The sequence below is a fragment of the Bufo gargarizans genome, chromosome 5, assembly GCF_014858855.1.
Source record: "Bufo gargarizans isolate SCDJY-AF-19 chromosome 5, ASM1485885v1, whole genome shotgun sequence".
NCBI classification, from domain to species: Eukaryota; Metazoa; Chordata; class Amphibia; order Anura; family Bufonidae; genus Bufo; species Bufo gargarizans.
Genome location: NC_058084.1, coordinates 221025649 through 221053603, shown reverse-complemented (window position 1 = coordinate 221053603; position 27955 = coordinate 221025649). Strand labels below are relative to the sequence as shown.

Below are 27955 nucleotides of genomic sequence, written 5' to 3'. Positions count from 1 at the left end.
TATACTTACTTCTTGACAGCCCCGGTCCGGGCTTGGTCCACCTCCCCTGGACGCTGGCGATGCAGCAGGTGAGCTGGCCCCGGCAGCCACTTCTGGAGAGCTCTCCACAGATGATGATGAAGAAATCTATAATAAGAGCACATACTGATTAATGCAACGAATCAAACAGTAAAAAGTCCAAGTGTTGATTTTATACTTACGGGCCACTGGATACGGCGGCGCCTTCTGGGTGGGTTACGCCAGTCTATCTTCTTTGATGACATCTGTACGCAACAGAATACCAGACAAAATGCAGATAACGTTAAAGGAACTTGTAGAGCACTATTTCCTCATATATCAACATTTTTTTTAAAGTTTTTTTTAATACTTACTTTTTATAATATAGATATGGGCTTCCCCACCGCAGATGTCTCTTTCTTTTTTTTTTTCTTTTTTTGGAACGACCCTAATAATAAAATGATTAAAAAAATTAATCCGACAGGAGTGATAATCCCCCCAAGTTACATAAACACCCCGAGAGACAGCAGCCCCGCATAGTGCCAGCAGCCCCCCACAATGACATCAGGCCCCCAGTTCCAAACAACTCTCCCACAGTGCCCTCACCCCCCCCAATGCCAGCAGCCCCCACAGTTCCAGTCACAAACACCCCCGCAGTGCCAGCAGCAGACACAGTTCCAGCCACAAACACCCCCGCACTGCCAGAAGCACCGCACAGTTCCAGCCACAAAAAACCCTGCAGTTCCATCCAGAAGCACCGCACAGTTCCAGCCACAAACACCCCCGCAGTGCCAGCAAACCGCACAGTTCCAGCCACAAACACCCCCGCAGTGCCAGCAAACCGCACAGTTCCAGCCACAAACACCACCGCACTGCCAGCAAACCGCACAGTTCCAGCCACAAACACCACCGCACTGCCAGCAAACCGCACAGTTCCAGCCACAAACACCACCGCAGTGCCAGCAAACCGCACAGTTCCAGCCACAAACACCCCCGCAGTGCCATAAGCACCGCACAGTTCCAGCTACAAACACCCCCGCAGTGCCAGCAAACCGCACTGTTCCAGCCACAAACACCCCCGCAGTGCAAGCAGAAAACAAAGTTCCAGCCACAAACACCCCCGCAGTGCCAGCAGAAAACAAAGTTCCAGCCACAAACACCCCGCAGTGCCAGCAGCAACCACAGTTCCAGCCACAAACACCCCCGCAGTGCCAGCAGCAACCACAGTTCCAGCCACACGCGCCCCCCCCCCGGTGCCAGAAGCCCCCCATAAAGGCAGCCCACACCACCAGTGCCAGCGGCTCCCATTGTTCCAGACACACACACCCCTTCCCAAGTGCCAGCAGCCCCCCCCACCCTAGAAATAGAGAGAGAGATAGATAGATAGATAGATAGATGGATAGATAGTAAAAAAAGAGAGATATACAAACAGACAAAACTTCATACACTTACCAGTCTCACCAAGTCGATGATCCAAAATGGCCGACGATGAGGGGGAGGGACAGATGAGGGGGAGGGACAGGAAGTTACTGGGCATGCGCAGAAACATGAACGTTTTCGAACAGATCCGTGTCAAAGCGGAGCCAGGACAGACGGATCCGTCCCCATTGACTTCCATTGTAACTATGAACGGATCCGTACGCCTCCGCACGGCCAGGCGGACACCAAAACGCTGCAAGCTGCGTTCGGGTGTCCGCCTGCTGAGCGGAACGGAGGCCAAACGCTGCCAGACTGATGCATTCTGAGCGGATCCTTATCCATTCAGAATGCATTGGGGCAGTACGGATCCGTTCGGGGCCGCTTGTGAGAGCCTTTGAACGGAACTCACAAGCGGAGCCCCGAACGCAAGTGTGAAAGTAGCCTAAAGGAGGAGAGCATATTTAAAAGAAGAAAAACTACCACAAGAGGACACAGTTTTAAATTAGAGGGGCAAAAGTTTAAAAGTAATATAAGGAAGTATTACTTTACTGAGAGAGTAGTGGATGCACGGAATAGCCTTCCTGCAGAAGTGGTAGCTGCAAATACAGTGAAGGAGTTTAAGCATGCATGGGATAGGCATAAGGCTATCCTTCATATAAGATAGGGCCAGGGACTATTCATAGGATTCAGTATATTGGGCAGACTAGATGGGCCAAATGGTTCTTATCTGCCGACACATTCTATGTTTCTATGTTTCATTACTTTTTACTGGTGAATTTTATGTGTTTGTGAAATAGTCTTAACAAAAGTTTTCACTGGCAGTGACATCTTTGTTAGAATTGACCAACGGGCTGCCTTGCGTGCAGATGCAACTATTTTTGTAACTTTTTTAGGAGTCACACATCATAAATTATACTTAAAGTTGTTCTAATCTGAAATCCTGACCTACTTTTTACTCTACTTTTCAAAATGGTGAGGCTCACCAAATATTTCACAAAATGTTGCAAAATATGCTTCAAATGTTGTACCCAGACATCAGATTTCATAAATGTCCCTCACGGTATTCAACCACCCCAAGTATTCCCACTGTACCTCCCTCTGTAGTCCACTCCATTGATTGTGTATTTGGCATCCTGTGATGATGAGGAGCCAATACATAAAAAATTATCAATTTCGGTTTTCACTTCTCTTTGCAATTCCACGCACAAAGTTCCAACCTCCTCAAAAATCTTCATGTAATAGTTCCTCATATTTTAAGGCTGGAACCATACGTGCAGCTTTGATGCAGTTTGAGAGGTATAATTCTCTCCTTTATTGTTTCCCAATCCCCTGACATTAGCAAAAATGGCACCTCAAAAACTGCCAGAAAAATGGTCTGTGTGATTCCAGCCTAACAATGTACAAACTTACTCTGCTTCCTTTTCTTTCTACATTTTTTCTTCTCAATGGGTTTGTCTGGTTTCAGTAAGAAACTGGACAACACATGGGATCCTTCCGCATGAGCTGAACATAACTTACCTGACAGACCCCGCACCTATCACGATCGGCGTGACTATCACATACGTGACACAGAGGGAGGGAAAGAGGAAGGCCCTGCCCAAGTGAGAGGGAAGGTGGTGACCCCTGACTCACCTTGCGGCTGGCACCTGGCTGCCCTGACGTCCCTAGACGGGTTCCTCACCCGTACGCCGATCACGTGCCTAAAACCCTGGCTTTCCCTAAGATGAGCCCTAGATAGTGAACAGGGCGGTGGGAACACTAGTCCGCACCACTAGCTCTAAAGGAAAACACCAAGGGGAGGACAGACAATACAGACTCAACATATAATCCCAGGTGGGCGACAACAGGAGACAACAAAAGGCCCAACAGGGATTCGGAGGGTAGCACTCTGGAACAACAACCAGGATTCACAGCTCCAGTGGGTCAGTATAGAAGTCCAGGCAGGAAGCTCTATAACTGGCAACTAGAGAAGTGTGAGAGGAGAATATAAGGAGGTTGGGAGTGGCAGACAAGAAACAGCTGAGGAGGAGAAGCTACGGATCCCTGAGTGAGACAAAAAGGATTGCAAGGCAAACACAGAAAACAATCACTAAGAAACAACGTGATCTTTAGACATAGAGCGCGCAGCCACCCGCTGCGACTTCCTGACCCCGGGTATAACGGAGTCAGACGTGGCTCTTGACACCCTCGTGACAGCACCACTGCTCTAGTTCTCCCAACCATCTCTCTTTACCCAGCTACAGTGGTGACATCATGTCGACACATGATCACTACATCCAATCACTAACCTCTTTGGTACACAACCAAAGCCAGTGATTGGCTGCAGCAGTCATACTGTATGTTGTCGACATGGCTTTTTCTTTTTTTTGCACCAGCGTTTCTTGGTGGGTTTTTGTGGTAAAAAATGTCAGCTACACCTGTCGGCTATAAGTCTATGGGAAATGTAAAGCGCAGGACACACTAATAAAGTTTTTATTTTTTAGGTGGCATTTATTGAGTATCTGGCCTTTGTTTATCGTCCTCCATTAAAATGCCACAAAAAAGTGGCCGCTAAAATAAGTGATAAAAACTGCATGCTGCATGTAAAAAAATTGTGACCTTTTCTATGGAGTTTTGTTAGTGACCAAAAAATACCAGAGCAAAATTGTGTTTGTTAGGGCCCCCTTAGTCTGTAGAAAAATAATTGACAGCCCAGTCATGTGAAGAGTCTAGCCATGCTTTAGCAACACCAACTACATCAATGTGTTCCTCCAGTACCGAAGCTTCGCTTACTAGTCTTGTGAATATACACATTAGGGCTTATGCACACGACCGTATGTATACACGGATCCGCAAAAAATACAGATGATGTTCATGTGACATCCGTATTGCATCCTTTTTTTGCAGATCCATTGTAACAATGGACAAGTATAGGACATGTTCTATCTTTTTTGTGGAACGGCCATGCGGACATACGGAAAGGGAATGCACACAGAGTCATTTCCATTTTTGGTGGATCCATTGAAGTAAATGTTTCCGCATACTGCCCACAAGTTGAAATCTTGTGGGCACATTTGTCTTGGATGTTGATATGTAACCAGTCACCTTTAGAAAATGTTGGTGTTGCTTTAAAGGGGTTATCCCATGACTAATGTAAAAAATGAAAATCAGACATCATATAGTACATTACAACCTCTTGCTAACAAAGCTAGAACCAGCCCTGTACCTCACATGGATCCAGAGATTTCTCCATTCTTTGCTCTGCTAGATTTATATCAATCTGACAGCTCAAGGGGAGTGTTCTTTCTCAGGAGGCATGTCTTTCTTCTGTACCTTTCTCCCTATCACAGCTCAGGAGGCAGTTGAAGGATGAAACTGAGCATGTGCGGCCTTCAGTGAGCAGGTCAAACAAATAAAATAAATAAACAGCAGTTGGCGCTATACAGATACATTTTACTGAATAACTGTGACAAAGTGGCTATGCAAAATTTTTAGTTATATGCAATTAAAGTATTCACATCCAGATGCTGGTTTGAAAAGTGTACAATATTTTTCGTGGGACATCCCCTTTAAATATAAGCATTTTTTTTTTCTCCCCAGGATCTTTATTACCAGTCTTATTCCCAAGTTGGTGTTATGTTTGCTTCCATTCCAAACTTTAATGATTTTTACATTGAACTTGATGGCAATAATATGGGAGTGGAATGTTTACGACTTTTAAATGAAATAATCGCTGACTTTGATGAGGTGAGCAAGATATTTTTCAGATTAAGATTAAATAAAATGTATGTTTTCCTTTTCTCTTCTTTTCGCTTTTTTTATTTTAATTTTTTCTCCTTTCCTGCAAGGTGGGGGGGGGGAGGTTGGTGGGGTGGGTTGGGGATGATCTTATTAGTCTGGTCTTTTCTATATGAATTGTAATTGTCGAAGAACGTGAAGTTACATTTGAGCATCGGAGTATCTCTAGGAATACTGGAGGATGGCAGGACCTACCGGCATTAAATAATGGTTAATTTTTTGATCTTTCCATAATACTGTGCGGTTTATGGGCAGGGGTCCGGGGCTTGGGACTTTGGGGGGGCTGGGCATCGGGTGTGACCCGAGACGCGGTTCTTTCTGTTAGACATGAGGTTGGACTGTGGGCAGTGACACGACACATGTGTGGTATGGGTGTTATTATGTCTTCTCTTAATGGGACAGAGTCAGTCTTTGGTTATGTCTCTGTCCACATTTGCCTTAACTGCCGGTGACTTTCGACTGACACTCGATCCGAGTCCTTTGGCATACGAGACACTAATGTGAATATATGTGAGGCACGGTTATGTAGGGCATCAATATTCAATTTTTAATTATACGGGGATGAGGCAGTAAAATATGCGAGTGGTTTCTCTACTATTGTGATAGAAGACTGCTGGACCCCCTCTATTGCTTTACGAAATGTTTGTGATCAAAGATCGCTGTAAGCCTGCTACGTGTGGTTTATGTGTGTATCAGTTGACTGGTCACATGATTGTTAAGTCTGCCGATTGTGCCCACCCATGTTCGGAAGTGGGCGTACGTGGTGCGCTTTTGCTGCCTGGCGGCCATCTGGGTTGCGGGCCTCTGATCCCTGCCTCTCATAGATAATATTATGCCAAAAGAGATGTTTCGCGTATTCGCTTTATTAAGTTCTGGATGCTGAGTGAATCCTGCTTCTTCCCCCAGTATGTGAGATCTCCATTAGATTTTTATTATCTACACAACTATGGGCACCTGTATGAAATTATTGTTAATCATGTTTACAAATCAGAATTGACGGACTTATGGATTTTATAATACCACAAATGCAACACTGATATCAATCTTTGTATTATAATGAATAAAATATTCTTAAAAAAATAAAAATAAATGTATGTTCTACTATTACACATTTAATTGTGTAAAATAGAGTGTATAGCATATAATGTGTTCATTTTGCTTTGAGTGCTCCTTACATACTCTATGAAGTATGGATGCGTTTAACCCCTTAACGGGGTTCTCCAGGTTCAGAGCTGAACCCTGACGTATCTCCTCCTTCACCCATTTCATGCTCCGATGCTATCCCTTGCCCTGCATCACACAGGGCAAGGGCTGTTTTGTTTTATTTGTTTTTGGAGATGTCACCAGCACTAATGGGCGAGCTTTAGCCCATTAGTGCTGGTGATGTTACCAGGCTCACTGGCATTCCCATGGTGTCACCCGGTTTGTCAACTGATCTACTAAAAAGGCCTAGTCCTGCACAAAAAAATGTTCCAATGCTCAACTCAGAGGGGCGGCCTGGGTGAAGAAGGGGTTATGTCAAGTTATGTCGCCTTTAATGGAAAGTGTTACATATATATCTCTTGCTGAGGTCTTCTGGGCACTGCCAAGAAGTACTGCTGTAAAAAGAAAAAAATATATCCGTACATCCAATGATTTATTTAATGGTATGGCCAACTTTCACAAGGTAGTACAGTAGTTACAGTAAGCCAGTAATTTGGAAAAGTATTTGTATGCTAAACAAAGAAGTGAAGCCTACACAATAAAATATCTGGGTGATTCAAAAATTATCTCTGGCTCCACCACTTGTGATTTCTGGGTAGATGTGTGTATGAATGGACAGAGAAGTTAAAGGAAAGTTGCACAAGTGTCAGGCATGAAAGAGCTGGATGCCCATCCACAACTGATAATGTCATGGTAGAATTTTTGTATGATCGCTAAACAAAGGATCTAACCATGTTGTGTGCAATGCTCCAGATCTTAAAGGGATTCTGCTGTAAGAGCTCGCGCGTGCGCACAGGGCTCTGCCTGATGCGCCCGTGCGGACAGGGCTCTGCCTGATGCGCCCATTCGGACTTCTCGATTTGGCTTCTTAAAACGAAGTGCGCATGCGCCGGCACTTCGCTCAACCCAGGTATGACCTGCACTCTGGCGCCACCTCTCAGAGCCCTGTGCGCACGCGCGAGATCTTACAGCAGGAGGAGGGGGGAGGGAGGGAGAGCGAGAGGTGGCACAGACGATTAGGAGGCGGTACAGAAGTCTGCAAAGGCGGCGCTGGGCACGAACGGCGGTGGGTGGGGCCGGCACCTTGCATCCCTTGAATATCCCCTTGGGCACCTTATTTCTTTGAGTGACAGGTTAGTAAAACCTGTTTTTTAGCAAAATAAGGCTACGGATCACATTTAGAAGCCCACATTAGGAATCCTGATGAGGCCCTGAACATCAGCATATGTTTAGCTGACAGGGGTGAAACCTGGTGACAGAATCCCTTTAAAATTTAGTCCAGGGGTAAAAGAATGAGAAGACGTGACTTATGGTAGTATTTGAGCCTTCTTCCAACTCCAAAATGTCAGTAGACCCTCCTTTTAGTAGCAAACCCTGGGTTTCACCCATACAACCTAAAAATACAAATGAGCCAATAGGAATGTGACGTGGTTTAGAAATGGGTGACATATATATTCCCATAGGATGCTTCTGGACGCGATTAGGATACTCCAGCGCTTGAAAATCAAAACAGAGGAATGCCTTTGTTCCCTTTGTAGCCATCTACCTTTTATACCAAATATTGCAGCCTAGGTAAATCCAAGTTTTAGTTCTATTTAAAACTAGCAGAAGGACTTGGCTTTGCTCGGGTATATTTCATCTATTTCATTTCATGTTTCCGTGTGTCGTAAAAATATATCAACATTATCCCCCATAACAGTGATCTACAGTACACGCCCCCTTTAACAATGACCTCCACAATGCCTGCACCTTTAACATTGACCTCCACAGTGCCTGACCATTTAACATTGACCTCCACAGTGCCTGCCCCTTTACCAGTGACCTTCACAATGTCCGCCCCTTTAACAGTGACCTCCACAGTGCCCACCCCTTTAACATTAAAAAACCCTTTAATAGTGACCTTCATAGTGGCCGCCCCTTTAAAAGTGACCTCCATAGTGGCCGCCCCTTTAACAGTGACCTTCACAGTGGCCGCCCCTTTAAAAGTGACTTCCACAGTACCCGCCCCTTTAACAGTGACTTCCATAGTGCCCGCCTCTTTAACAGTGACCTCCACAGTTCCCACCCCTTTAACATTGACCACCCATTTAACAGTGACCTTCATAGTGGCCGCCCCTTTAACAGTGACCTTCACAGTGGCTGCCCCTTTAACAGTGACTTCCACAGTGCATGCCCCTTTAACAGTGACCTCCGCAGTGCCCGCCTCTTTAACACTGACCTCCGCAGTGCCCGCCCCTTTAACAGTGACTTTCACAGTCCCTGTCCCTTTAACATTGACCTCCACAGTGCCCGCCCTTTTAACAGTGACCTCAACAGTACCCGCCCCTTTAACATTGACCACCCCTTTAACAGTGAACTTCATAATGGCTCCTTTAACAGTGATATCCACAGTGCCCACCCCTTTAACAGTGACCTACACAATGCTACCCCTTTAACCACCTCAGCCCCCCTAGCTTAAACACCCTTAACCACCTCCGGACCGCCTAACGCAGATCTGCGGTCCGGAGGTGGCGGCCCTGCGCAGAGTCACGCATATATGCGTCATCTCGCGAGGGCCGGGATTTCCTGTGAACGCGCGCACACAGGCGCGCGCGCTCACAGGAACGGAAGGTAAGCGAGTGGATCTCCAGCCTGCCAGCGGCGATCGCTCGCTGGCAGGCTGGAGATCCGAATTTTTTAACCCCTAACAGGTATATTAGACGCTGTTTTCATAACAGCGTCTAATATACCTCCTACCTGGTCCTCTGGTGGTCCCTTTTGTTAGGATCGACCACCAGAGGACTCAGGTAGGTCAGTACAATCGCACCAAACACCACACTACACTACACCCCCCCCCCCGTCACTTATTAACCCCTTATAAACCCCTGATCACCCATGATCACCCCATATAAACTCCCTGATCACCCCCCTGTCATTGATCACCGCACTGTCATTGATCACCCCCCTGTCAGGCTCCGTTCAGACGTCCGTATGATTTTTACGGATCCACGGATACATGGATCGGATCCGCAAAACGCATACGGACGTCTAAATGGAGCCTTACAGGGGGGTGATCAATGACAGGCGGGTGATCACCCATATACACTCCCTGATCACCCCCTGTCATTGATCACCCCCCTGTCATTGATCACCCCCCTGTAAGGCTCCATTCAGACGTCCGCATGATTTTTACGGATCCATGGATACATGGATCGGATCCGCAAAACACATGCGGACGTCTGAATGGAGCCTTACAGGGGGTGATCAATGACAGGCGGGTGATCACCCATATACACTCCCTGATCACCCCCCTGTCATTGATCACCCCCCTGTAAGGCTCCATTCAGACGTCCGCATGTGTTTTGTGGATCCGATCCATGTATCCATGGATCCGTAAAAAATCATGCGGATGTCTGAATGGAGCCTTACAGGGGGGGTGATCAGTGACAGGGGGGTGATCACCCTGATCACCCCCTGTCATTGATCCCCCCCCTGTAAGGCTCCATTCAGACGTCCGCATGTGTTTTGTGGATCCGATCCATGTATCCATGGATCCGTAAAAAATCATGCGGATGTCTGAATGGAGCCTCACAGGGGGGGGTGATCAGTGTCAGGGGGGTGATCACCCTGATCACCCCCTGTCATTGATAACCCCCCTGTAAGGCTCCATTCAGACGTCCGCATGTGTTTTGTGGATCCGATCCATGGATCCGTAAAAAATCATGCGGATGTCTGAATGGAGCCTTACAGGGGGGGTGATCAGTGACAGGGGGGTGATCACCCTGATCACCCCCTGTCATTGATAACCCCCCTGTAAGGCTCCATTCAGACGTCCGCATGTGTTTTGTGGATCCGATCCATGTATCCATGGATCCGTAAAAAATCATGCGGATGTCTGAATGGAGCCTTACAGGGGGGGTGATCAGTGACAGGGGGGTGATCACCCTGATCACCCCCTGTCATTGATAACCCCCCTGTAAGGCTCCATTCAGACGTCCGCATGTGTTTTGTGGATCCGATCCATGTATCCATGGATCCGTAAAAAATCATGCGGATGTCTGAATGGAGCCTTACAGGGGGGGGTGATCACCCTGATCACCCCCTGTCATTGATAACTCCCCTGTAAGGCTCCATTCAGACGTCCGCATGTGTTTTGTGGATCCGATCCATGTATCCATGGATCCGTAAAAAATCATGCGGATGTCTGAATGGAGCCTTACAGGGGGGGTGATCAGTGACAGGGGGGTGATCACCCTGATCACCCCCTGTCATTGATAACCCCCCTGTAAGGCTCCATTCAGACGTCCGCATGTGTTTTGTGGATCCGATCCATGTATCCATGGATCCGTAAAAAATCATGCGGATGTCTTAATGGAGCCTTACAGGGGGGGTGATCAGTGACAGGGGGGTGATCACCCTGATCACCCCCTGTCATTGATAACCCCCCTGTAAGGCTCCATTCAGACGTCCGCATGTGTTTTGCGGATCCGATCCATGGATCCGTAAAAATTATACGGACGTCTGAATGGAGTCTTACCAGGGGGGTGATCAATGACAGGTGGGTGATCAGGGAGTCTATATGGGTGATCACCCCCCTGTCATTGATCACCCCCCTGTCATTGATCACCCCCCTGTCATTGATCACCCCCCCCAGACATTTTTTTTGGCACAAGTTAGCGGAAATTTTTTGTTTGTTTTTGTTTTTTCTTACTAAGTCTCATATTCTACTAACTTGTGTCAAAAAATAAAATCTCACATGAACTCAGCATACCCCTCACGGAATCCAAATGCGTAAACATTTTTAGACATTTATATTCCAGACTTCTTCTCACGCTTTAGGGCCCCTAAAAAGCCAGGGCAGTATAAATACCCCACATGTGACCCCATTTCGGAAAGAAGACACCCCAAGGTATTCGCTGAGGGGCATATTGAGTCCATGAAAGATTGAAATTTTTGTCCTAAGTTAGCGGAAAGTGAGACTTTGTGAGAAAAAAAACAAAAAAAATCAATTTCCGCTAACTTATGCAAAAAATAAAAAATTTCTAGGAACTCGCCAGGCCCCTCATTGAATACCTTAGGGTGTCTTCTTTCCAAAGTGGGGTCACATGTGGGGTATTTATACTGCCCTGGCTTTTTAGGGGCCCGAAAGTGAGAAGAAGTCTGGGATCCAAATGTCTAAAAATGCCCTCCTAAAAGGAATTTGGGCCCCTTTGCGCATCTAGGCTGCAAAAAAGTGTCACACATCTGGTATCGCCGTACTCAGGAGAAGTTGGGGAATGTGTTTTGGGGTGTCATTTTACATATACCCATGCTGGGTGAGAAAAATATCTTGGTCAAATGCCAACTTTGTATAAAAAAATAGGAAAAGTTGTCTTTTGCCAAGATATTTCTCTCACCCAGCATGGTTATATGTAAAATGGCACCCCAAAACACATTCCCCAACTTCTCCTGAGTACGGCAATACCAGATGTGTGACACTTTTTTGCAGCCAAGGTGGGCAAAGGGGCACATATTCCAAAGTGCACCTTTCGGATTTCACAGGCCATTTTTTACAGATTTTGATTGCAAGGTACTTCTTACACATTTGGGCCCCTAAATTGCCAGGGCAGTATAACTACGCCACAAGTGACCCCATTTTGGAAAGAAGACACCCCAAGGTATTCCGTGAGGGGCACGGCGAGTTCCTAGAATTTTTTATTTTTTGTCACAAGTTAGCGGAAAATGATGATTTTTCTTTTTTTTTTCTTTTTTCCTTACAAAGTCTCATATTCCACTAACTTGCGACAAAAAATAAAAGATTCTAGGAACTCGCCATGCCCCTCACGGAATACCTTGGGGTGTCTTCTTTCCAAAATGGGGTCACTTGTGGCGTAGTTATACTGCCCTGGCAATTTAGGGGCCCAAATGTGTGAGAAGAACTTTGCAATCAAAATGTGTAAAAAATGACCGGTGAAATCCAAAAGGTGCACTTTGGAATATGTGCCCCTTTGCCCACCTTGGCAGCAAAAAAGTGTCACACATCTGGTATCGCCGTACTCAGGAGAAGTTGGGGAATGTGTTTTGGGGTGTCATTTTACATATACCCATGCTGGGTGAGAAAAATATCTTGGTCAAATGCCAACTTTGTATAAAAAAAATGGGAAAAGTTGTCTTTTGCCAAGATATTTCTCTCATCCAGCATGGGTATATGTAAAATGACACCCCAAAACACATTCCCCAACTTCTCCTGAGTACGGCGATACCAGATGTGTCACACTTTTTTGCTGCCAAGGTGGGCAAAGGGGCACATATTCCAAAGTGCACCTTTCGGATTTCACCGGTCATTTTTTACAGATTTTGATTGCAAAGTACTTCTCACACATATGGGCCCCTAAATTGCCAGGGCAGTATAACTACGCCACAAGTGACCCCATTTTGGAAAGAAGACACCCCAAGGTATTCCGTGAGGGGCATGGCGAGTTCCTAGAATTTTTTATTTTTTGTCGCAAGTTAGTGGAATATGAGACTTTGTAAGGAAAAAAGGAGAAAAAAAAAAATCATTATTTTCCGCTAACTTGTGACAAAAAATAAAAAATTCTAGGAACTCGCCATGCCCCTCACGGAATACCTTGGGGTGTCTTCTTTCCAAAATGGGGTCACTTGTGGCGTAGTTATACTGCCCTGGCAATTTAGGGGCCCAAATGTGTGAGAAGTACCTTGCAATCAAAATGTGTAAAAAATGGCCTGCAAAATCTGAAAGGTGCACTTTGGAATATGTGCCCCTTTGCCCACCTTGGCAGCAAAAAAGTGTGACACATCTGGTATCGCCGTACTCAGGAGAAGTTGGGGAATGTGTTTTGGGGTGTCATTTTACATATACCCATGCTGGATGAGAGAAATATCTTGGCAAAAGACAACTTTTCCCATTTTTTTATACAAAGTTGGCATTTGACCAAGATATTTTTCTCACCCAGCATGGGTATATGTAAAATGACACCCCAAAACACATTCCCCAACTTCTCCTGAGTACGGCGATACCAGATGTGTGACACTTTTTTGCTGCCAAGGTGGGCAAAGGGGCACATATTCCAAAGTGCACCTTTTGGATTTCACCGGTCATTTTTTACACATTTTGATTGCAAAGTTCTTCTCACACATTTGGGCCCCTAAATTGCCAGGGCAGTATAACTACGCCACAAGTGACCCCATTTTGGAAAGAAGACACCCCAAGGTATTCCGTGAGGGGCATGGCGAGTTCCTAGAATTTTTTATTTTTTGTCGCAAGTTAGTGGAATATGAGACTTTGTAAGAAAAAAATAAAAATAAAAATCATCATCATTTTCCGCTAACTTGTGACAAAAAATAAAAAGTTCTATGAACTCACTATGCCCATCAGCGAATACCTTAGGGTGTCTACTTTCCGAAATGGGGTCATTTGTGGGGGTTTTCTACTGTTTGGGCATTGTAGAACCTCAGGAATCATGACAGGTGCTCAGAAAGTCAGAGCTGTTTCAAAAAGCGGAAATTCACATTTTTGTACCATAGTTTGTAAATGCTATAACTTTTACCCAAACCATTTTTTTTTTGCCCAAACATTTTTTTTTTATCAAAGACATGTAGAACAATAAATTTGGCGAAAAATTTATATATGGATGTCGTTTCTTTTGCAAAATTTTACAGCTGAAAGTGAAAAATTTCATTTTTTTGCAAAAAAATCGTTACATTTTGATTAATAACAAAAAAAGTAAAAATGTCAGCAGCAATAAAATACCACCAAATGAAAGCTCCATTAGTGAGAAGAAAAGGAGGTAAAATTCATTTGGGTGGTAAGTTGCATGACCGAGCGATAAACGGTGAAAGGAGTGTAGTGCCGAAGTGTAAAAAGTGCTGTGGTCATGAAGGGGGTTTCACCTAGCGGGGCTGAAGTGGTTAATGACCAGACCACTTTTTACAATTCTGCACTACACTACTTTCACCGTTTATTGCTCGGTCATGCAACTTACCACCCAAATGAATTTTACCTCCTTTTCTTCTCACTAATAGAGCTTTAATTTGGTGGTATTTCATTGCTGCTGACATTTTTACTTTTTTTGTTATTAATCGAAATTTAATGACATTTTTGCCAAAAAATGAAATTTTTTACTTTCAGTTGTAATTTTTTTTTTTTAACGACATCTATATATAAATTTTTCGCTAAATTTATTGTTCTCCATGTCTTTGATAAAAAAAAATGTTTGGGTAAAAGTTATAGCGTTTACAAACTATAGTACAAAAATGTGAATTTCCGCTTTTTGAAGCAGCTCTGACTTTCTGAGCACCTGCCATGTTTCATGAGGTTCTACAATGCCCAGACAGTAGAAAAACCCCACAAATGACCCCATTTTGGAAAGTAGACAACCTAAGGTATTCGCTGATGGGCCTAGTGAGTTTATAGAACTTTTTATTTTTTGTCACAAGTTAGCGGAAAATGATGATTTATTTTTTTTCCTTACAAAGTCTCATATTCCACTAACTTGTGACAAAAAATAAAAACTTCCATGAACTCAATATGCCCATCACAAAATACCTTGGGGTGTCTTCTTTCCAAAATGGGGTCACATGTGGGGTAGTTATACTGTCATGGCTTTTAATGGGCCCTAATGTGTGAGAAGTAGTTTGAAATCAAAATGTGTAAAAAAAAATGCCCTGTGAAATCCTAAAGGTGCTCTTTGGAATGTGGGCCCCTTTGCCCACCTTGGCTGCAAAAAAGAGTCACACATGTGGTATCGCCGTACTCAGGAGAAGTTGGGTAATGTGTTTTGAGGTGTCATTTTACATATACCCATGCTGGGTGAGATAAATATCTCGGTCAAATGCCAACTTTGTATAAAAAAATGGGAAAAGTTATCTTTTGCCAAGATATTTCTCTCACCCAGCATGGGTATATGTAAAATGACACCCCAAAACACATTGCCCAACTTCTCCTGAGTACGGCGATACCATATGTGTGACACTTTTTTGCAGCCTAGGTGGGCAAAGGGGCCCACATTCCAAAGAGCAACTTTAGGATTTCACAGGGCATTTTTTACACATTTTGATTTCAAACTACTTCTCACGCATTAGGGCCCCTAAAAAGCCAGGGCAGTATAACTACCCCACATGTGACCCCATTTTGGAAAAAAGACACCCCAAGGTATTCCGTGAGGGGCATGGCGAGTTCCTAGAATTTTTTATTTTTTTGTCAAACGTTAGTGGAATATGAGACTTTGTAAGAAAAAACAAAATCATCATTTTCCGCTAACTTGTGACAAAAAATAAAAAAATTTTAGGAACTCGCCATGCCCCTCACGGAATACCTTGGGGTGTCTTCTTTCCAAAATGGGGTCACTTGTGGGGTAGTTATACTGCCCTGGCTTTTTAGGGACCCTAATGCGTGAGAAGTAGTTTGAAATCAAAATGTGTAAAAAATGCCCTGTGAAATCCTAAAGGTGCTTTTTGAAATGTGGGCCCCTTTGCCCACCTAGGCTGCAAAAAAGTGTCATACATGTGGTATCGCTGTACTCAGGAGAAGTTGGGCAATGTGTTTTGAGGTGTCGTTTTACATATACCCATGCTGGGTGAGAGAAATATCTCGGCAAAAGACAACTTTTCCCATTTTTTTTATACAAAGTTGGCATTTGACCAAGATATTTATCTCACCCAGCATGGGTATATGTAAAATGACACCCCAAAACACATTGCCCTACTTCTCCTAAGTACGGCGATACCACATGTGTGACACTTTTTTGCAGCCTACATGCGCAAAGGGGCCCAAATTCCTTTTAAGAGGGCATTTTTAGACATTTGGATTCCAGACTTCTTCTCACGCTTTAGGGCCCCTCTAAAATGCCAGGGCAGTATAAATACCCCATATGTGACCCCATTTTGGAAAGAAGACCCCCCCAAGGTATTCAATGAGGGGCATGGCGAGTTCATAGAATATTTTTTTGGGGGGCACTTTTTTTGGGCACAAGTTAGCGGAAATTGATATATATATTTTTTTTTAAGTCTCCCTTTCCGCTAACTTGGGACAAAAAGTTAAATCTTTCATGGACTCAATATGCCCCTCAGCGAATACCTTGGAGTATCTTCTTTCCGAAATTGGGTCATATGTGGGGTATTTATACTGCCCTGGCATTTTAGGGGCCGTAAAGCGTGAGAAGAAGTCTGGAATATAAATGTCTAAAAAATTAATTACGCATTTGGATTCCGTGAGGGGTATGGTGAGTTCATGTGAGATTTAATTTTTTGACACAAGTTAGTGGAATATGAGACTTTGTAAGAAAAAACAAAAAAAAATCAATTTCCGCTAACTTATGCCAAAAAAATGTCTAAATGGAGCCTTACAGGGGGGTGATCCCGGAGTCTATATGGGGTGATCACCCCCCTGTCATTGATCACCCCCCTGTAAGGCTCCATTCAGACGTCCGTATGTGTTTTGCGGATCTGATCCATGGATCCGTAAAACACATACGGACGTCTGAATGGAGCCTTACAGGGGGGGTGATCAATGACAGGGGGGTGATCAGGGAGTGTATATGGGGTGATCACCCCCCTGTCATCGATCACCCCCCTGTAAGGCTCCATTCAGACGTCCATATGTGTTTTGCGTATCCGATCCATGCCATGCTGCGGTTTTATCTTTCGTTCCTAATCAGTCAAAAAGACTGAACTGAAGACACCCTGATGCATCCTGAACGGATTGCTTTCCATTCAGAATACATGGGGATAAAACTAATGAGTTCTTTTCTGGTATAGAGCCCCTAGGAGGAAACTATGCTGGAAAAGAAAAGCGCTAGTGTGAAAATACCCTAATGCATGTCACTTTTTGGGAATATATGGGAAACGGTAAGTCCTAGAGACCTGAAACCTGGTCTAAAACCTTCCCGGACACCTAATGTACCTGTGTGCCAAATTTGGTGAAGATCGGTCCAGTCGTTTGGTCGCGCATAAAGAACGTCCAGACAGACAGACGTTTAGACAGACAGACAGAAACTCATTTTTTATATAGATAAGAGACTAGCAGAAGGACCCGACTTCGCGCGGATATATTTCACAGTAACCGCCACTTTAACAATGACTTTCACATTGACCTGCCCTTTAACAGTGACTTTCACAGTGACCGCCCCTTTAACATTGACTTTCACAGTGACCTCCCCTTTAACAGTGACTTTCACTGTGACAGCTCCTTTAACAGCGACTTTCACTGTGACAGCTCCTTTAACTATTACTTTCACTGTGACACTGTGACCGACCCTTTAGGCAGTAAAGAAATATGGCTGGGTTGTTACGGAAACCTGGAGTAAAACTGTGTTTATGGCAGTTGGGATTTGAAGAGAAAGAATTGCAGGCTTGTATTTGGGGTGGGGGGGTTCATTTTTGGGGAATATCTCAGGAACGGTACGTCCTAGAGAGCTGAGACCCAGTCTAAAACCTTCCGGACACATGTACCCGTGTGCCTAATTTGGTGAAGATTGGTCCAGTAATTTGGTCACGCATAAAGAACGTCTAGACAGGCAGATAGACAGAAACTCATTTTTATATATATAAGAGACTAGCAGAAGGACCCGGCTTTGCACTGTTATTTTTCATCTATTTCATTTTATGTGTTGTAAAAAGATATCAACAGTGACCTCTACAGTACCCGCCCCTTTAACAATGACCTCCACAGTGCCCGCCCCTTTAACATTGACCTCCACAGTGGCCGCCCTTTTAACATTGACCTCCACCGTGCCTGCCCCTTTAACAGTGACCTCTTCAGTGCCCGCCCCTTTAGCATTGACCACCCCTTTAAATGTGACCTTCATATTGGCCGCCCCTTTAACAGTGACCTTCACAGTGGCTGCCCCTTTAACAGTGACTTCCACAGTGCCCGCCCCTTTAACAGAGACTTCCACAGTGCCCGTCCCTTTAACAGAGACCTCCACAGTGACCACCCCTTTAACAATGACTTTCACAGTGACCTCGCCTTTAACAGTGACTTTCACAGTGACCGCCCCTTTAACAGTGATTTTCACAGTGACCTCCCCTTTAACAGTTACTTTCACAGTGGCCGCCCCTTTAACAGTGAATTTCACAGTGACTGACCCTTTAACAGTGACTTTCACAGTGCCCACCCCTTTAACAGGGACCCTCACAGCGCCCGTCCCTTTAATAACAGTAACTTCCACAGTGCCTACCCATATAATAACAGTGACCTACTCAGTGCCCGCCCCTTTAACACCTTAGGGACCGGGGTCATTTTCACCTTAAGGACCAGGCCCTTTTTTGCAAATTTGACCAGTGTCACTTTATGTGATGATAACTTTAAAATGCTTTGACTTAGGCTACTTTCACACTTGCGCGCAGGGTTCTGCTTGTGAGTTCCGTTTGAAGGTTCTCACAAGCGGCCCCGAACGCATCCGTACGGCCACAATGCATTCTGAGTGGATGCGGATCCGCTCAGAATGCCTCAGTCTGGCACCGTTTGGCCTCCGCTCCGCTCAGCAGGCGGACACCCGAACGCTGCTTGCAGTGTTCGGCTGTCCGCCTGGCCGTGCGAAGCTAAACTGATCCGTCCAGACTTGCAAGTAAGTCAATGGGGACGGATCCGTTTGAAGTTGACACAATATGGCTCAATTTCAAACGGATCCGTCCCCCATTGACTTTCAATGTGAAGTCTGGACGGATCCATCTGACTAACTTTCAGACTTAGAATTTTTTCTGAAATATAATGCAGACGGATTCGTTCTGAACGGATCCCATCGTCTGCATTATAGGAGTGGATCCGTCTGTGCAGACACCAGACGGATCCGCTCCGAACGCAAGTGTGAAAGTAGCCTTATCCAGGCCATTCTGAGATTGTTTTTTCGTCACATATTGTACTTCATGACACTGGTGAAATGAAGTAAAAAAAAAAAAAAATTCCAAGTTTCAATTTCTCTACTTCTATAATACATAGTAATACCTACAAAAATAGTCATTACTTTACATTCCCCATATGTCTACTTCATGTTTGGATAATTTTGGGGACATTACAAGGCTTAGAAGTTAAGAACCAAATCTTGAAATTTTTCAGAAATTTTCAAAAACCCACTTTTTAAGGACCAGGTCTGAAGTTGAGATATCGCAAACATAAAACTTTGCGTTCGCGAACGGCGAACGCAAATTTCCACAAATGTTCGCGAACGGGCGAACCGCCATGGACTTCAATGGGCAGGCGAATTTTAAAACTCATAGGGACTCTTTCTGGCCACAATAGTGATGGAAAAGTTGTTTCAAGGGGACTAACACCTGGACTGTGGCATGCCAGAGGGGGATCCATGGAAAATTACGTAGTTGACGCAGAGTCGGGTTTTAATCCATAAAGAGCATAAATCACCTAACATTTCTAAATTGTTTGGAATAACGTGCTTTTAAAACATCAGGTATGATGTTGTATCGATCAGTTAGTGTAAGGGTTACGCCCGCTTCACAGTGACAGACCAAACTAACTATGACAGACCAAACTCCCTGTTTAACGCACCGCAAACAACCGCAAACAGTCCATTTGCACAACCGCTAACTCCCCATTTGCACAAGGTTGGATACCAAGCTAGCCATGTCCCGTTCCTTGTCCTCACTGACGTCATTGAAGGTCTCTTCCTCCACCCAGCCACGTACAACACCAAGGGTCCCCGAACGGTGACAAGCCCCCTGGGGCGCCTGCTGTGGTTGGTCTTCCACCTCCTCAAAGCCACTTTCCTCCTCTGACTCCTCTTCTTCAGACTCCTCTCTCTGCGTTGCCGCAGGTCCAACAAACGACAACGACAAGGCTGCTTCTGGTGGTGATGGTGACCACAACTCTTCCTCTTCATGCTCATCTACGGCCTGATGCAGCACTCTTCGCAGGGCACGCTCCATAAAAAAACGCATATGGTATGAAGTCGATGATGTTGCCTTGGGTTTGACCAGGTTTGTCACCTCCGCAAAAGGACGCATGAGCCTACAGCCATTGTGCATGAGCGTTCAGTAACGCGGCCAAAAAATACCCAGCTCCGCAGAGGCTGTCCTCTTTTTTTTTTAAATAAAAAAATTCTGTTCTTACCAGTTTAATCTCTGTTTTGTCCCCTATCAGGGGCCGGTGTATGGAATAGATTTTAGGAACCGGGAGATGGAAAAAGATGCTTGGTCGGTTCTCTGACTTCCAATCTGGGGCACTGCGCGTGCACCGTGCAATGTACTGTGCTACCCGATCTGAGTGGTATGTTAAGTAGTACTATTCCTATCAATTTAATCCCTGTTACGTCCCCTATCAGGGGACGTGTATCGAATAGATTTTAGACAACCGCAAAGAGTTGTCAATAGTTGACATACTCATGACATAAATTTTATTCCTCTATGCGTCAATCTTAATGTAGTGATAACTGTGCTCGTGCACACGTTTTGGAGATTGCAGGCCATGGCGGTTTTTCAAAGCCTATGGTCGTGCTGAGGTAGTTCAGTGACAGTCAAGTGACCCAGAAAACAATGATTCTGCAGTGTGGGCCCATTGTTGGCCTAGTAGGCTTTAATGGTCACCTGAGATGATCACAAAGAAAATTAATGTTTTTTCTATGCAAAATTATCCAGCCAATCACTTTTGGTCTGTTCACAATGAAGCAACGACCTTATCATCTGGGGTGTGCCAACATTGCTATTGCCAACAGCACTCTTCGCAGGGCACGCTCCAGGAAAAAAACAAATGGGATGATGTCACTGATGGTGCCTTCGGTGCGACTGACTAGGTTTGTCACCTCCTCAAAAGGACGCATGAGCCTACAGGCATTGCGCATGAGCGTCCAGTAACGTGGCTAAAAAATACCCAACTCCGCAGAGGCTGTCCTAGCACCCCGGTCATACAAATACTCTTTGACGGCTTTTTCTTGTTTGAGCAGGCGGTCGAACATTAGGAGTGTTCAATTCCAACGTGTCGGGCTGTCGCAAATGAAGCGCCTCACTGGCATGTTGTTTCGCCGCTGAATATCTGAAAAGTGCACCATGGCCGTGTAGGAACGCCTGAAATGGCCACACACCTTCCTGGCCTGCTTGAGGACGTCCTGTAAGCCTGGGTACTTATGCACAAAGCGTTGTACGATCAGATTCAACACATGTGCCATGCACGGCACATGTGTCAACTTGCCCAAATTCAATGCCGCCAACAAATTGCTTCCGTTGTCACACACCACTTTACCGATCTCCAGTTGGTGCGGAGTCAGCCACTGATCCACCTGTCCGTTCAGGGCGGACAGGAGTGCTGGTCCGATGTGACTCTCTGCTTTCAGGCAAGTCAACCCCAAGACAGCGTGACAGTGTCATATCCGGGATGTGGAATAGCCCCTGGGGAGCTGGGGGGGTGCCGTTGATGTGGAGCAAGACGCAGCAGCAGAAGAGGACTCAGCCGAGGAGGTTATGGAAGAGGATGGAGTAGGAGGAGTAGAGGAGCTGGCAGCAGGCCTGCCTGCAGGTTGTGGCGATGTCACCAACTCCTCTGCAGAGCCACGCATTCCATGCTTGGCAGCCGTGAGCAGGTTTACCCAATGCGCAGTGTAGGTGATATACCTGCCCTGACAGTACTTTGCAGACCAGGTATCAGTGGTCAGATGGACCCTTGCCCCAACACTGTGTGCCAGACATGCCATGACTTCCTTTTCCACAATAGAGTACAGGTTGGGGATTGCCTTTTGTGAAAATAAATTTCTGCCGGTACCTTCCACTGCGGTGTCCCAATAGCTATACATTTTTTGAAGGCCTCAGACTCCACCAGCTTGTATGGTAAAAGCTGGCAGGCTAAGAGTTCCGACAAGCCAGCTGTCAGACGCCAGGCAAGGGGGTGACTCTGTGACATTGGCTTCTTACGCTCAAACATTTCCTTGACAGACACCTACCTGACTGTGGGCAGATGAGCAGGAACTGCTCAAGGCGGAGTGGCGGGTGGTTGAGAGGGGGCAAGGAGGACAGCAGTGGTTGACGTGGCTGAAGATGCTGGACCAAGAGGAGGATGGCAGCTTTGAGTTTGTGTGCTGCTTGTACTCGTCATCATGTGTTGATCCAATAGGCGTTTGTGATGTGAGATCATGTGCCTTCACAAAGTAGTTGTACCTAGGTGGGTGTTGGACTTCCCACGACTCGGTTTCTTTTGGCACATTTTGAAAATGGCATCGCTGTTATCAGAGGCAGAAACAAAAAAAAATGCCACACTGCTGAGCTTTGCAATGACGACATTCTGGTGGTGGCAAAAGCATGGCGTGCTGTCTGGCTGACCCCGGGTGCCAATACATGCTGTCTGACTGTGCCACTAGCTCCTTGCGACAACCTCCCCCTGCTTCCAAATCGTCTCCTCCTCCTCTCTGTCTCCCCATCTGAACTTTCCCCCTGTTCTTCTCTTCGAGCGGGCACCCACGTGACATCCACGGACACATCGTCATCATCATCAACCGCTTCACTTGTATCTGACAAAGGAAGCAGCAGCGGGTACAACATCATCATCATCACACCGTACGTCCATATGTGTAATGCTGCCTGACTGAGACATATCCCTGTTATCTACATCCTTTGGCTATAATGGTTGTGCATCACTCATTTCTTTCAACTGATGTGTAAATAACTCCTCTGACAGATCAAGTGAAGCAGCTGTGGTGCTAGTGTTGGTGATGGTGGCAGGCGGGCGAGTGGTAACTTGAGAGGTGCCCGAAGCTGAGCTGGAGGAGGATGGTGCGTCAAGGCTCCGAGCAGAAGCTGTAGAAGATTGGGTGTCCTGTGTTAGCCAGTCAAATGTCCTCAGAACTTTTCGAGTTCAGGGTATGTGGCCTCTGAACACTGGGCATTATTCTAGGGTGAAAGGAAATCACAGCACCAAGACCACGACGGCCCCTGCGGGGTGGCCTGCCTCTGCCTGTAATTTTTTTCCCGATTAGTTGTACTATGCGTGCAAGCTACTGTGACACCAGATATGAGTGGTGGCACTGGGCACTGGCAGTAGTGGGCACAGTATACACTGTGGGCCTGACACACACGCTGGCAGGCAACTATAATTAGATTACAGAGGGGGAAAAAAAGCAGACTGATGTACTAGCCCTAAAAAGGGCTTTTTGGGGTGCTGTCAGGACGCTGTCCTTACAGCAGATCAGATGAATCTTTGAGGTCTGGAGTGGACACTGAATACACTGGCCTAGCTTTAGATTTCCCTATTAAATCAGCAGCAGCTGCACTGTCCCTGCTCTCACTAACACTTCAGCTTCCGAATGAATCTAAGATGGATGCTGTCCTTGCTTTTTGCTAGTAGGGAGGGTATGCTGCTGATTGGCTGGAATGTGTCTGCTGACTGGGAGGTACAGGGTCAAAGTTTGCTCAATGATGACAAATAGGGGGCGGACTGAACATTGCATATGTTTGCTCGCCTCGTCGAACGCGAACAAGCGATGTTCACGGGAACTGTTCGCCGGTGAATAGTTTGGGACATCTCTAGTCTGAAGTCACTTTGTGAGGCTTACATAATAGAAACCACCCAAAAATGACCCCATTCTAGAAACTACACCCCTCAAGGTATTCAAAACTGATTTTTACGAACATTGTTAACCATTTAGGTGTTCCACAAGACAATGGAGATAAAATTTCAGAATTTCAATTTTTAATATTTTTTGCAAATTTTACATTTTTATCCATTTTTTCCAGTAACAAAGCAAGGGTTAACAGCCAAACAAAACGTAATATTTATTGCCTTGATGCTGTAGTTTACAAAAATACCCCATATGTGATCGTAAACTGCTGTGTGACCAAACGGCATGGCGCACAAGGAAAGTAACGCTATATGGTTTCTGGAAGCCAGATTTTAATGGCCTTTTTTTTTTACACCATGTCCCATTTGAAGAAAGTCTGATGCACCCCTAGAGTATAAATTCCATAAAAGTGACCCCATCTAAGAAACTACAACCCTCAAGGTATTCAAAACTGATTTTACAAGCTTTATTAACCCTTTAGGCATTCCATAAGATTTAATGGAAAATGGAGATGAAATTTCAGAATTTCACTTTTTCAACTCCTGTACGGGCACACAGCAGGGTGCAGAAGAAAAGGAACGACATTTGGTTTTTGGAAGGCAGATTTTGCTGTATTGGTTTTTAGACACCATGTCCCATTTGAAGCCCCCTGATGCACCCCTAGAGTAGTAACAAAAAATAAGTGACCCCATTTTGGAAACTATGGGATAAATTGGCAGTTTTGTTGGTACTATTTTAGGGTTCATATGATTTTTGGTTGCTCTATATTACACTTTTTGTGATGCAAAGTAAAAAAAAAATATATAAATTCTGAAATTTCATCTCCATTTGCCATTAATTCTTGTGAAACACTTAAAGGGTTAACAAAGTTTGTAAAATCAGTTTTAAATACCTTGAGGGGTGTAGTTTCTTAAATGGTGTCACTTTTTGGAGTTTCTACTCTAGGGGTGCATCAGGGGGGCTTCAAATGGAACATGGTGTCAAAAAACCAGTCCAGCAAAAATTGCCTTCTAAAAACCATATCACATTCCTTTCCTTCTGCGCCCGTGTGGCCATACAGCAGTTTACAACGACATATGGGGCATTTCTGTAAACTACAGAATCAGGGCAATAAATATTGAGTTTTGTTTGGCTGTTAACCCTTGCTTTGTTACAGGAAAAAAAGGATTAAAATGGAAAATTTGCCAAAAAAATTGCTGTTTTGGCACCGCTTTTATTTTTTATAATTTACAACGTTCATCTGACAGGTTATATCATGTGCTATTTTTATAGACCAGGTTCTTACGCGGCGATACCTAATATGTATACCTATTTTTTTTTTATTTAGGTTTTGCATAGTCTCCATAGTCTGAGAGCCATAGTTTTTTCAGTATCATTTTTGCGGGATGAGATGACTGTTAGATTGGCACTATTTTGGGGTGCATATGACTTTTGGATCGCTTGCTATTAAGGTAACAAAAAAATAGCCTTTTTGACACCGTTTTTTTACAGTGTTCTCCTGAGGGGTTAGGTCATGTGGTATTTTTTGAGAGCAGGTTCTTATGGACGTGGCAATACCTAATATGTATGCCTTTGTTTTTTGTTTTGTTTTTAGGTTTTACACAATAATATCATTTTTGAAACAAAAAAAAAACATGTTTTAGTGGGCGATTATAGGGTATCATTTTTTGCGGGATGAGGTGACGGTTAGATTGGCACCATTGTGGGGGGCATACGCCTTTTCGCTTGGTGTTGCACTTTTTTTTAAAGTAAGGTGACAAAACAAATGTTTTTTTTTAGCAGTTATTTTATTTTTTTGACAGTGTTCACCTCAGGGGTTATATCATATGATATCTCAAATATTCTTGATAGGTTTACATATGGATCCAACAAAATCTCTTCTCATCCAGATTACACTATAACAATAAGTGATACCGAATACATATCTAGAATCTGTATGTCACGGTAGGTAGGTAAGCAGGGAAATAACCAAACACAGGGAAAACAAACAGAACAATTGACTAGGCCCAAAAGCTAGGGAGAAAAGGGTCACCTCCTAGCAATCTCTAGGGCTTTCCCTATACTGCTGTGCACATGTGCATACCCTAATGGTGGATATGCACAGGCCCTTGTGCCTAAGTCTATACACCCTGGGAAAACCCTGAGCAGTAGGGAAAAGGGAAGAGATGATCTAGAGGCCTAGATAAAGGACACCAAGGGAAGAAACAGAGAGGACTTATCTTGAGCTGAGCTGGAGCAGACGATCCACAACACATCCAACCCCCACAAGAATGAACTATACCCCGCACAAGCCAGTGGGAGAAGGAGGAATAAATAGCCTTGCTAACAATCAACCCAGTACACCTGAGGGAAGGTGGATCCAGCTCAAACCAAAACAAAGAGAGGAGTCAGACATGTGCAGCCAGTCTGACAGATCTCCGCACATTCACAGGGAAAAGCGTGACAGTACCCCCTCTTCTATGGGTAACCTCCGGACACCCCGGGTCAACTTTATCCGGGTGTGCCCTGTGAAAGGCCCTCACCAGGCGGCTAGCACTAACATCAGAAGCCGGAATCCACATTCTTTCCTCGGGACCGTATCCCGTCCAGTGCACTAGGTACTGGAGGGAACCCCGAAGAACACATGATTTGAGAATCCTAGAGATCTCAAACTCTAAATTGCCATCCACCAGAACAGGGGGAGGTGGCAATGGAGATGGTTCCACATATTTCTTCAGTAAAGACCTGTGAAACACATTATGGATCTTCCAGGTCTGTGGAAGATCCAGACGATACGCCACCGGGTTGACCACAGCATAGATTTTGTAAGGGCCAGTTTCCAAGATGGTACCTTGAGCTTAATGTTTTTAGTGGACAACCACACCGAATCACCCACACACAGGTCCGGACCAGTCATACGTCTCCTTTCAGCCATCCGTTTATATCTTTCACCCATCTTTTCCAAATTAACTTGGATCTTCCACCAGATAGATGACAAGGTGGAAGAGAATCTCTCCTCTTCTGGCATTCCAGAAAATCCAGTCCCAGAAAAAGTACCAAACTGTGGGTGAAAACCATATGCGCCAAAAAATGGCGACTTATCAGTGGACTCCTGTCTATGGTTATTCAAGGCAAATTCCGTTAGAGACAAGAACGAGGACCAGTCATCCTGGTTCTCGGCAACAAAACACCTCAAATAGGTCTCCGGGTTTTGGTTAGTGCGCTCTGTCTCACCATTCGACTAGGGATGAAAAGCCGAAGAGAAAGACGGTTGAATTCCCAGACGAGAGCAAAACGCCCTCCAAAACTTGGAAACAAATTACGCCCCCCTATCAGACACCACATCAGAGGTAATGCCATGTAGTTTTACAATGTTATCGATAAAAACCTGAGCGAGAGTTTTGGCATTGGGCAAGCTAGGTAATGGTACAAAGTGGGCCATCTTACTGAAGCGGTCCACTACCACTTTGCACGTGCACAGGTCTCACAAGCTGCCACATAACCCTCCACACCCTTGCGCAACCCTGGCCACCAGAATCTCCAGGAAATAAGATTTATGGTGGATTTGCTTCCAGGATGTCCCGCAAGGACCGTATCTTGATGTTCCTTGAACACCTTGTATCGCAGTTCAGCAGGAACAAACAACTTGTCTGGAGGACAGGAATCAGGAGGCTCCTCCTGGGCCCCCAACACATTCATCTCCAACTCGGGGTACAGAGCGGAAACCACCACCCATCAGTCAAAATCGGAGTGGGATCCTCCGAATCACTCCCCTCAGGAAAACTACGTGACAACGCATCTGCCTTGACGTTTTTAACCCCAGGGCGAAAGGTGACCACAAAATTGAACCTAGTAAAAAACAGTGACCACCTAGCCTGTCTAGGATTCAGGCGCTTAGCAGACTGCAGATAGCCAAATTCTTGTGGTCAGTATATACCGTATAATAGGATGAGTAGCCCCTTCCAACCAGTGATGTCATTCTTGAAAGACCAATTTAATGGCCAGTAATTCTCTATCTCCTACATCATAATTTCTTTCAGCGGTGGAGAGTTTTTGGGAGAAAAAAGCACATGGATGCCATTTGCTAGGGGATTGACCCTGTGACAGAA

General features: G+C 45.1%; 1 protein-coding gene across 1 annotated transcript in view; it reads left to right on the top strand.

The window, feature by feature from the left end:
- The window catches only part of ADCY1 (adenylate cyclase 1), a 435025-nt gene that overhangs the window by 367818 nt on the left and 39252 nt on the right, over positions 1–27955 (top strand). The window contains exon 16 of the mRNA XM_044294968.1: positions 4996–5142. Coding sequence (XP_044150903.1) covers positions 4996–5142 — 147 coding nt within the window. The remainder of the gene's footprint in view (positions 1–4995; positions 5143–27955) is intronic.